This window comes from Haliotis asinina, chromosome 9, assembly GCF_037392515.1.
Source record: "Haliotis asinina isolate JCU_RB_2024 chromosome 9, JCU_Hal_asi_v2, whole genome shotgun sequence".
Lineage (NCBI taxonomy): Eukaryota > Metazoa > Mollusca > Gastropoda > Lepetellida > Haliotidae > Haliotis > Haliotis asinina.
The window spans coordinates 16930675-16943282 of record NC_090288.1 but is presented as its reverse complement, the minus strand read 5'-3'; the positions used below and the strand labels follow the sequence as shown (position 1 = coordinate 16943282).

At 40.5% G+C, this 12608-nt stretch overlaps 1 protein-coding gene across 4 annotated transcripts in view; it reads left to right on the top strand.

Moving 5' to 3' along the window:
- Window positions 1–12608, top strand: part of LOC137295568 (gelsolin-like protein 2) — a 32599-nt gene that overhangs the window by 8079 nt on the left and 11912 nt on the right. For 3 of the 4 annotated variants that reach the window (XM_067826974.1, XM_067826973.1, XM_067826975.1), the window contains exon 2: window positions 9997–10051. In XM_067826974.1, coding sequence (XP_067683075.1) covers window positions 10045–10051 — 7 coding nt within the window. In that variant the 5' untranslated portion in view covers window positions 9997–10044. Of the gene's footprint in view, window positions 1–7051; window positions 7140–9996; window positions 10052–12608 lie in introns of those variants that run through there. The other variant, XM_067826972.1, reaches the window with a different exon arrangement.

The window sequence follows — 12608 nt, the reverse complement described above, 5'->3', positions numbered from 1 at the left end:
CACATGACATTCATAGTATTAGAGATGAGTAGCGTGCCATACAGACAGCTCGGATGATAGGGCCAGTTAATGAACAGTTGGACGTAATACAGATGCGCAGATATCTCCAGAATATGGTTATTAACCTTTTCGCTGTTTATGACGTAAACGTTATGAGTCACTGATCGCAACTACGTTGTGTAGGTTACGTACGTACGTTACAAGTTTGTCAATATCGGCACGTGTGTTTTAGTCATGTGTGTCCTGATGACCCCATGTCAAGGTAGGGAATTAGCTTCTTTCATTTCAATTTATGTAGGACACCGACAACAAACAAAACTCTGGAGGAAGCTGTATCACTGTTTTGTAAACTAGAAAATTTTTTGCTCTACCGTCCAGAAGATATGTATAGTATAACTGGAAGCAGTCTTAATCCCAGGCATAAGACAAGTCTCCCCAATCCCTACCCCTACATACGCACGCACTCAAACACGCATACACATGCACTCACTCACGCACGCACACACACTGAGGAGGACATTACCTTGGACAATAAGGTCTTAAATTCTTGATTGAAGCTGTCCAAGATTTATCTTCTGTTGCTGAAAGTTGGTTACGTGGAAGAATGGGTTATCATTTGTTGTGGATTATATAAAACTCAATAAAGAAGATGAATAATTGTTTGGGGTAGCAACTGTCCGGTGACAATTGTCTGGTGGCAATTGTCCTTGGACCCACACATTGTGTTTGCTATCTGTATATGTATTTGCCTGTTGTCACGGAGGGTGTTCAATAGCTAAGTTCTTCGAACAGCCTGGATCTCTTCCTTATTTTAGACAGCGATCGATGTAAACGTGACTGGCAATTAAGTGAACGGAAGATGATCCATCGATTGGTGGATCTACTTGTATTCTACACGCAGGTGTGATCAAAGTGTCGCCAAGTAGTCGCATATTTCCCCACGCGCTCTATGAACACAGGGCATATTGACTATATTTTGTAATTGAGTTTCATAGAACCAGTTATACTGACATTGTTTTAGAGAATATTTGATGTTGAACACGAACGAGCTTTCCGTCTTGTTATTTGTTCCACAGAGCACATACGAAACTCCAGCAATTGTCTAAAGATCAAGACTATATAATATATGGAACCGTAGTGGACGTGAAAGCAATCCCTGTAGTAACCCCATTTACGCTGGGGCGTGCGTGTTGTGTCAGCGGCCTTGAGAGGATCACATTATGGTCTATTTCACCGCACCAACACGCCAACTGATGATTATCGACCAAACATTCATGGGTAATTACATTCTTCCGTCGAACAAGTATATACTTATGAGGCAGTTTGTGTGCCATTGTCATGTCATCCATTTGTCTGAGGCGGAATTGCGCTAGGGTTGTATGTTTTGGCGTTCGAATCCAAAAGTGTTTCTTTATCTAGATGTGACACCATACCCGTGTTTATAAGTGTTGCTAAAGCAGTAAAAACCCAAGACCTATGTACACCATACGACGATGCATATGTGATCTAACCTTAGGCAGTGAGTTGGTGTAATGCTCAAGTCATAAGTCGCTGTTATGTCTGTGACTCATATCAGGCGGACGTAGCTGTCATATCTGCGGTTGCCGTATACGACTTCGTTCACGTATTTACTCATTCGTGCAACCAGTGATGATTTCAGTCAGTGCATTCAGGAGTGGAATATTGGGGGGTGGTGGGGGGTGGTGGGGGGGTGGTGGGGTAGCTTAGTGGTTAAAGCGTTCGCTAGTCACGCTGAAGGCCCGGATTCTATTCCCCACGTGGATGCAATGTGTGAAGCCCATTTCTAGTGTTCCCTACCGTGATATTGCTGGAATATTGCAACAGGCGAAATAAAAACTTATTCAACGGATCAGTATTTAGCTGACACGCTTCTGCAAACGGCCGTGGTTTTGCAGTGATGTTTAGATACCGCTGTAGTCATGAGCCATGTTGTACAACAAACTATATATAACATGTCCAGTGCAGAAGCGCATATTTCAGTGATTTCACGTTACTGAGACAGAGTTTGTATGAAAGCCATATTTTATCTCATACATTCAGCCTGGGCCTTTAGTGTGCCCACAACTAAGTACATGTGATACATGTGGTCCCATCTTAGGCAAGCGAGTTTGTTCAAATTTGTCACTGTTCACTTAGCAGAAAATGGGTACTCGGTGGGATACGTCATGTGACTATTAACCGCTTCACAGGCAGATTGGGTTATCCGGGGTAATAATATTGTGATTGTTAATATTTTAATCATTCACCCTGTGCATTATAAATACACCCATTATTATTATCATTATTATTATCACGTGAACACTAGACCTTCCATGTCTCTGTCTCAGTCTCAAAATATCACTACATCACTATCACTAAATCCTCAGTTTTTCACCGCTATGTCTAAAGGAGTGTCAGCACCATACCCGCGTTGGTGAGTCCAAGGCCTACCGACATAACTACCGATATACTACTCATAGCAACTTAACAGTGAGCTTCACTAGGACACTTATAGCTTATGCTTATATCTCTATTTATGCCTCACAAAAGAGTGCGTCCTCTATCTTGCTCCACATCACTGAAAGGTCGAGATATTTTGCACAAGTTAATGCCAGTGTTAACTTGATTATAACTGACCCATCTGACAAGAATTTACTTGTGTACATAACATCGTGCTCTAAATGTCACTGGTATCACATGTGTGTAGCGACATGAAAATTTAAATTCCTCAAAGCCCATCGACTGCGTGATTGACTGCCCTGTGCCCGTTGTTTGTTCTATTCTTTTTTAAATAGTTGTGACTATGACCAGTCAGTCCATGTGGCGTAGCCTGGCCATTAAGACCTTCGCTTGTCGTTCCGAGTTCAATTCGAAATGGTAACGGTTAAATACAACCCAGTTATCTCAACGCGAGAGACGTAAACTTTTACCAGTCTATTTTTAATACTGGCTTACTTTATACTTAGACAGTTAACTGAAATATATTAGTCTCTCCTACATGGACAAAAAAAATCAAAGAAACACCAACAAAGTTACGCCAATAACGCCATCAATGCATTTAACTGTAACCCGACATATCTGATCGGCATTCATGCCCCTGATCGCTGGTTTGAGTACGTCATTTGCTGCAGACATGTGTAATACACCGTTCTACCGAACCTAGATGCATCGAACCAATAGATGTCTCGTTGTAGAACCATGGTTCCTGCGTATTTCTCATTTCGGTATCCTTATCTGGCAAACTTTGAAACATAATCATTATGCAACATTGCGATTACGTGCTCATCCCTGGAGTGCTCACTTTGACAGCATAAAATATGACCTTTTTGTGACACAGCGGAGATAGTGTTTTTTTCATGTTACGATAGAAGGACACTCATATAACCATTTCCTTGGTCTATACGTATTGGGGTACAACGAAACGATGCGGTTGGGAGTGTTTCCTAGTGAGGCGGACCGCGTCACTCCCATTGCGAGCATTCACCATTTCCCCATGCAGAAAGAGGTCAAATATAAAAAAGTGTTAAATAAAATACTACAGATGAATGTGTGATCTAATATTTCCAATCGTAGTGGACGAAAAAGCGATCTCTGTAGTAATCCTGTTTACGTTCATGCCGTGCGTGTCCTGTCAGTGGCATAGAAGGATCAAACTGTAGTCCATTTCCCTGAACCAAATACACTGACTGATCAATATCGATCTAACTGGTAATTACAGCCTTCAATAGAATACGTTTTTCTGTGAAAAGCAATGTATCAGTCATTGTTAAGCCATACGTTATGGTGACCTTGTCATCCCAGTCTCCTCAATTCCTCATGAGGTCAGATCCCTATGCTGGCAAACTGGTGGTCTGGTTTTCTGCGTGTACCTTTTTGTACACGAATATAGGAATAATTGGTTTCCTGTACTTTACTAACACAAAGAATTGTAGTGAGTGCACGTGAGTATGGTTTTACGTCGCTTTTAGCAATATTCCAGCAATATCACGGCGGGGGACACTAGACATGAAAGACTTCACACATTGTACCCATGTGGGGAATCGAACCCCGGCTCTCCGGCGTGACTAGCGAACGCTTTAACCCCTAGGCTGTGTCCTGAGAAATTGTAATCACAAATATAACATATGCCATGTTGTTCCTCTTTCTGAAAGGCAGTGTGTGTTAATAGCTTCGACCACAGAAGCCGTACTAACTGCACTCAATCTAGTCAACCATTTCTCATAGATGTCCAAATACGTGCATGTTCTGATCCCAGTAAGAGAAGATGAAGAAAAATCTTTCTAAGTTCGTGGATATTTTTAATAAATAAGCAAAGACAAATATTGATGAATGGGTGGGTGGGGGGTTGGTTGGTGACTTAATGGATGGATGGAGAGATGGATGGGTACGTGCCTAGATGAATGATGACCGATATGTTGTATCTTGCAGCCACTGCACCACAAAGAATGTGTGGTAACAGTAGCTTCTACGTGAGGACATCGGTGGGAAGATTCAAAATTCATTCACGTTTGTTTGTATGTTGCGAGGTAACACTATTTCACCCATATCATGGGTGCAGAGAGAGTACATATTTTAGTCTATATTTTAGACTAAAATAAACCAATAATATGCTCTTTAGAATAGGGGACAAGGACGACATGTTTGAGGCATTTTCTGAGCAATCTAAACATATATCCATGTTATGCAGACAAGTTATATATTATCCTGTTTCTTAACAAACAGCCATGTCTCTGAAAAGGAACGCTATAACATACTATCTTATCGTGACACTACTGTGTCTTTCCTGTCATAACAGGATCCCACATGATGTCACTAAAACAAATGTCCTACGATTACTTTCTTCCTGGTTGTTGATTATTTATCGCCGTACTCTTTCTGAACAGCTACTTGAGCGTTATTAGTGTTAGGAAGAAGGAAAAGCTTTCACTCGTTGTGACGAGGACCCGTGTGGGGCCTCTCGAATACGTAAAATCCGTTTCACCTATTCTTAACCTTTTTCGGCTTTATATATTCTCCATTTTATACTAGCTATATTCCTGTAATATCACAGTGTGGGACACCAAATATGGGCTCTACTCATTGTACCCCAAGTAGGAATCGAACTACAGTCTTCGACGCGACGGGCTGGAACTGTAAACACTAGGCTTCCCCGCCTCAAGTGACTTATGCTCATGGATATATCTTTATTACAAATGAATGCGACGTCATGGAGCTATGCTGCCGTGATCACCGATGAACCCACATTTTGATAGAATATGTTATCATCATTTATCATCGTCAGCTTGTTATTTACCTGTCATATAACGCTCTGACAATAGTTATAATCGTTATAATTCAACACAGACTGCAACTAACTGTTCAGAAACGGTCTGGTTTGGGAGGAAAATGCAATATGGTTCCTTAGAGATTATGACCAAACAACACTACCGGGTACCCATTTTCTGTTTGGTGTACAGGGGCAATTTTGAACAAATTGAACTCACTTGCCTAAGGTGTGACCATATGTATCACACCTGCTTCGTTGTGAGCAGGACTGAAGGCCATGGCTGGATATTTGAGGTAAAATAGCATCTTTAAACATCCTGTGGACTTGATGTAATGTGAAATCACAGAAGCATGATTACTCTTGACAGTAAAGGTATCTGAACATCACTGCCATACCATGGTCCTCTGATTAATATTAACAGAAACGTACCAACGTAATGTTGGTCAAGCATGTGAGTGAGTATACTGTTACGCCGCTTTTAGGAATGTTCCTGCAATATCACATAGTACCCATGTGGGGAATCGAACCCCGGTCTTTAGCATAGCGAGCGAACGCTTTAACCAGTAGGCTACCCCAAACACCAGATATTGGTAGAGGCCCGAATGCACTGATTGAAATCATCACTGGTTGCACGAGTCAAGTAAGTGCAAGGGGTTTCATCCGGCAGCCACAGCCATAACAGCGACTGATGACTGAACATAAAAACACAACATTACAGCACGTGAAGGAAATGGCGATTATCGTTCGAAACAGTAACTATCCAAACCCGCATTTGTGGTTTACCCTTCCCAGCTCAGACTATGCAGTAGTTCATCCCTTCAGATGATGCGGTCCCTGTGAGACATATCTTCAAACGATCAATGCAGTAAGTCATAATTGCTACCCAATAAAAAAAACTCACGTTACATGGATCAGTTTCCGTGCTGACTCACAGGAATTGAAAGCGAAATTCAATCACAACAGCAGATATGTGGCATAGATAGCGAACACTTTACTGTTAAATTGATATTGTCACAACATCGCATCTGTTAAACATATTGATGGTTTCATCTTTACTATTATGTCGTATCGTTGAACAATTTCTAAATACCCACCTCCAGTCTAATGTCTCTTTAATTCGCTATCATGTTTGGAATATATCCAAACAATAAAATACTAAATCTTTTTATGCTTCTAACCAAAAGCTTCATTGATGTCTCAAATATTAAACAACATGCGCCCTCTTTTGAGAGATTTTTTAGACTCCTAAAAGACACGTGTACAACCGAAAGAGTTTATAGTCTGGTTCAGACTAGACTATTTTCAGGCTGCAGCCATATAGCCTGAATTTGCTATAAGTAGAAGCTCCTTTACTTAAATAAATAAGGGCGTACCGTCTATTGCCGGAACAATTCTGTAATTAGATTTAGACTATATACGGATAGGTATATAATAACGCAACGTGTGTGTATGTTACATATGTACACGCAATATGATGTTAGATTTTAAAGGTCAGTCAGCCTTAAAACAATGTGTGACACACGCCAACTGTCGCCCAGAAGTGTCTCTAGTTACATGACTGTGTCTCTATACCTTAAAACATGTGTTTGCTGTGTGCGGATGTGAATGACAGTCTCATGTTGCCTACAATACATTAGTATTCCCTGGCCAGACAGTTCATTAAATATTCATGGCTGCGTGCATTAGTGTTTGTGTCATGTATTGTTACGAAACATTCTCGCTGCATGAAATATCAATTATAGACGAGTAATACTTTAATATGTGGTGGTCTGTGGTCCTGTGCACATAGCTCAGGCAACATTCAGGTGAAGCTTAGCAACGTTGCGTGTGGAGATTCTTTGGGTGGATGGTACATGTGATCTACCTTAAGCAAGTGAGTTGTTCAAAACTGACCGTGTTCACTCATCTGAATATGGGTACCCCTGTGGGATAAGTCACGTGACTTTAACCCTACAACGCCTGTCAAGCAGCTTGGTTTATCCGGGGTAATTATGAACTCATAAACTCTGCCTTTACTTTGTATGCGCATGCTCTTGGTGTATTGTAATTTAACGCTGTAGAAGTATACATTCATGTCATGTTCATAATATACTATCCCAGGAAAGAAACGCATAGGAAACGTGCATTTTTACAAGTCTGTTAATTACCTGTTGTGTCATACAGTCTCCAAAATATGTAACAAAGATGTTGATAACATGATTTACACAACTGCACGAGTAAAAATAGATTGTACCCGAAAATGTTGATTTTGATGTGATTTCTCACAAGGATTAGAAAGGCGTCACCACAACGCAGCACCTTCCAGTTGAAATTGAGCAGTAAAGAGCATTCACTCTCTGGCAATAAAAAGCCAGATTACCTTCAGAACTTGGCATTCGCTTTGAAGGAATTTCAAGGTCAAATCACTACGTCACGTTCTGAACCTGCGACACAGAACATCACCATTGAAAGAATGCATGCTTGAGATTACCTATATTCTGTTGCCAGGCGCCTGGATGTTAGTATGAGCAAGAAATCATGGCTTGCAGCTCGTTGCAACCAAACAGGTATAACAAATGGCCGTCCCTGTCCAGGCAGTCCTAGAGTTACCACTGCAGTCCAAGATCGGTAACTCTGGGTGTTACAGTTTCGTGATTGTACTGCCACGGGTGACAGCACACAAGCCAGGGTGCCTGGACTTCCGGTCAAACTGTGCGAGACAGGTTGAAACAGATTGGTCTGAGAGCCAGGAAACTCGACGTCGGGATCGTGCTACGTCGTCACCACCGTGTTCAGCCTCTCCGTTATCTAGAAGTATCCACTTGGTTGCATAGACATTACGTTCGTCTAAACTGGAGTAAACTTTTATCCACTAAAGTCTATTTGTGGACGAGGTATACGTTATGTTTGAAAATACATTTTCGGAACAGATATGTGGTCTATGAGGTTTTTGTTTTTGATTGTATAGATTTTTGGTATGTAATCTATAACTGACAAATGGAAGAAAAATAGAATGCCCACACGTAACGACAGAATTAGTAATATGTTAGTCACTCCGGAAAACTCGTCTTCCTCGACGGTTGGTACAAGTCATGATTAAAGCGATTGCTTTCATCTATGCGAGCGTTTAAATACCAATTCCCAGCTTAAGCTACTTTGGGGTTAAATGGTTCGCGTTCATGACATCTTTTTCTACCGGGTACCCACACGCTGCAGGATGAAATGAAGCAATCGATGTTTTATCGGAAATACAATGGTGTTTTTCGATCGTGGTTATGAAATGTGACTGTGTAAGCCGTGGAATGATAGTTACGATGAATCACGGTCACGACAATTCATGTTTTTGATGAATAAATTAAGTGAGTAGAAAACCCAAATCTTGAGCATTGTGAAACACCTTTGGATCTGGACACATTTGTGCACAAAGCGAACTGAATCACCGTCTCATTGCCTCAGAACGTTGAATAAGCCACCTCCACCTCTCCACCCCACGACAGTGATCACCATCACACTCACGCACGTACGCACGCTCGCACATACACACAGCTTACATCATATGGAGTACACAGATGATGTTATCATAAAATGATAAACTTCGTAACCTGAGTTTAATATTGGTCTCGATTTATGACGACGCGCTTCAATGTGTTTTCGATTGTTAATACACAGGTAATAAATAAATTCTTAGAACTTGCTTTGATGTAAAATCACTCGGAAATGTACTCAGTTTCGCGACAGCGTCTTTCATTTCAACACATGGCGCAGTCAATATGTGCGGAATTGATCTGCGCATTGACAAGATCTGAACAATTTGCTACAGTGTTAGGAAGCATCTGCGTGTCAACAGCCATCGCGAATCCCCTCGTTGTAACGGCACTGTTATGTCACATGATACCGTTACAGAGGCTATAAGTTTAATCAGATACACTTCTGTGTAAAGTGGATTTATAAACGATGATATATACGAACAATATGTGATATACATATTTTTTATCATTTCATTATTTAACAGTAATTCACATTTCGGGTAAGAGATATTGATAAACCAAGTAGGATAGGTAGGAATGGTAAAATAAGCATATTTTACCTGTCAGGAGATTCAGTACTACGGGTATATCGAATAGATGAACTGACGGATATTACGAACTGTTATTCCGACAACTTGCTCAGTATTATTTAGTCAAATGCTTATAACGAAGTACTGTTATAAAGAACTAGAGTGGTCAGTTTGAGTTCTTTCTAACCCTACTTTACTTATACATAAAGAGACACGATTCAAGCGGAAGTCACGATTTCCTCCACGTACAGCCACCCCATGGCGGCTGTTTCTCCAATTTTTAATAAGGTTTCATGAACTGTTTCCGCGTAAACATAGAATAGTGGAGAAATAAATCTTGTTTACACGGCATATTTGTACAGGATGTGATGGCAAACAATGGGAGTGATTTTTGAACAATACAGAGACACGTGACCCTAAAATTCTTAATGTAAATTTCATTGGTTGAAACAGAACTTTCTCGGCAACATGTCATTTGAACTGCATATTCGACTGACTGCACCGCATGCGCTAATAGGTTGAAGAAATAAGCTTCTCAGCAAATAATATCTGACAATAGCTTGCAGGGTACCAAGAAATAGCAATGATAATTGTTGTAGGTCACGTCACAGATCGCGTGACAAGGACGTTGTTTCCTTCTTGTCCACTTCTGTCGTGTCATAGCAAGACATGTAATCAGCTTTTCCTTTTCCAGATTCCAAGTATCTCAACAAAAAACACAGAGAAAGAACAAAGCGCAAGCATGACGGGTACGTAGCATACCAAATAATTTCTTCTATTTGATTGAGCCGTGTAGCATATTTACAATCATTTAGCCTAATCGAATTCATCGGACACGGATAGTATAAATCTGTTATCATACACCTATAAATGGGTAGTTACTCATGAGATCGATCATCGGTTTGTTTTACCAGACTCGAGTATTTAACTGTCGCCGCTACCTAATTTTGCAAACCAAACTTCCAGCAGGAAATTTCAGTTACTCGATTCTGACTGATAAATGACAAGAAAAACCTCCAGCTTTGTCATTGTCGGTCGTCGTGTTTAAATAGTGTTATGTACACATATCAACTACAACATGCTGACATATGGCCAGGACACTAGTACTTCACCGTTGTGATGTGATTAAATTACTGTTTTCTTGTGTTTTGTCAAATATGGCTTTTGTTTGACGTCGTGTTATAAGGAATATAAAACATCGAGTCTGGACCATCGAAACCAGTGAGTGATACCATGAGCGATTATAACCTTTCGCATATGGTAACAAGAAGTCGGGGTCCGACCATTCCATGTATATTGTATATTGAACGGAGAGGTTCAAATTTTATTACCATTTTTCACTTGCCACAGTAACTTCAAGGAAGTAACTTGTCCTGACTAATTTTCCTCTAGCCCTGATTGTATGACATAAAGTTTGATGTTAATGTTTATTGGACTATTTACCGAAGAGTGACAAATTTCAAAGAACGCTCTAAATTATTATTATTGAGAAATATAGTAGCTACATTACAAGCAGATATGAAATGAAATCCAAGTTTATTTGCAGTTTGAAACTATAAGTGGAAATAATTTAGTAGTTTACGGACAAGTAAGATACCATTATTTGTTTCCCCGAAATGAAAACTGACTTGTCACGGGCGTAATGCGGCATACATTGTTTTCTGGAGAAATATTCTAACCTGGAGTAACATTGACTTACTGTAGCTCGCTCGTCATGCGAGAGGCCCGGTGTTCAGTTTCCCAGCATGAATTCAGTATGCAACAACCTCCCCGGTCTCTATCAGTGATAAGCGGATACAGTCTTGTTTGTTGTTTACGCCGCGCTCAGCAATATTACAACTATATATGGTGGCGGCCTAATAACAATCGAGTCTGGATCAAACAATGATCCACAGAGTCAGCATCGGTCGACGTAATTGGGATACGGCATGTGTCAACCGATTTTGATAATTTGTGATTTATTCGAAAGGGAATTTATCTGGCTTTATTTCAGTAAGAATTGCGGCTGTGTATTTCAAACTTTCCCATCCAGAATTCTCACATAATCGAGAGTGGGGTGTTTGACAACTTTGTGCGCGTTACATCCCTTTCCTTCTTTATATGTATATGGCTATCAGTGTAGACTTGTTGGACCCAAGATGTTTTTCAGTAATACATGCCCCTGTGAGGTGTAGTTTATGCAGTTAGGGCTCTGGGTGATAGCCCAGTGGTTAACGTGTTCGCTAGTCACGGCTTAGACCCGGGTTCGATTCCCCACATGAGTTCTATATGTGAAGCCCATTTCTAGGGACCGCCACGGTGATATTGCTAACATGAATTCGGTTTCAAAAGAAATGTGCAAATCAGCATTCTCGCCTGGATTCAGTAACCTCACCCAAAATTCATGCAAATGATACTCTCCACTGAGGTAAGGCTTGTTGTGTAGGACTTGGTCAGCATAAGGTTACATGGACATCACATGTGTGCTATATGAATATTGTATGTGACTTATCTTGACGTACTATCATGACGGTCATTCATCTTGAGTAACGGTCTTCGGGAGACAAGGAGATAGGGATTGTTTATGGGGAGGCACTATATGTTAACACATGGATGAAAGAGGTTTAATTCTGTAATATAAACTGAAACATGATTATTAGTGAGTGAGCAAGTCTACTGATATACCGCATTCAGCAATATTAAAGCTATATCGTGGTGGTTTGTAAATAATCGAGCCTGAACCAGACAATCAAGTGACCAACATCATGAGTATCGATCGCCGCAATTCAAGCATGGGTTTCTGGAAATCCCGCATCTTCACGGGTCATAAATGATTAAAAACCTATTCTAAATAAAGCACACTTGTATCTTGAGGTATTTTCACTTGGCATTTCCTCTAGGGAACACTTCTTGTTGCTACAATCATTAGGTGAATAACTTCCTTATTACCCACCGAGAAACTGAATGAACAGGGTTCAGAGTCAAAGGAAATATTTTTATCGAACGTTTTGTTTTCCCAGGCTCCATTTCACAGTTGCAGTTGAACTGTTTAGTTCTTAAGCCTTGCATATATCGATCGCTTGAGTTATTTATGCATATAACATGGGTTGACATGTCGAGTCCAGTTTGTGTTTCAGAGTTGCGTCCCATTGTTGTGACAATCATATGATCGTGAGCTCACATTCCACATTATCCCTTATTGGATCCTGCTTTGTTAGGTTAAACTCACGATCAAGGATTAAGTAAAGGCTGCATGTCGGAGACCTGCAATAACTCGGCATTTACTGTCTCGTCAAGGTGAAATGTTGTGCTATTCTATTAAATATT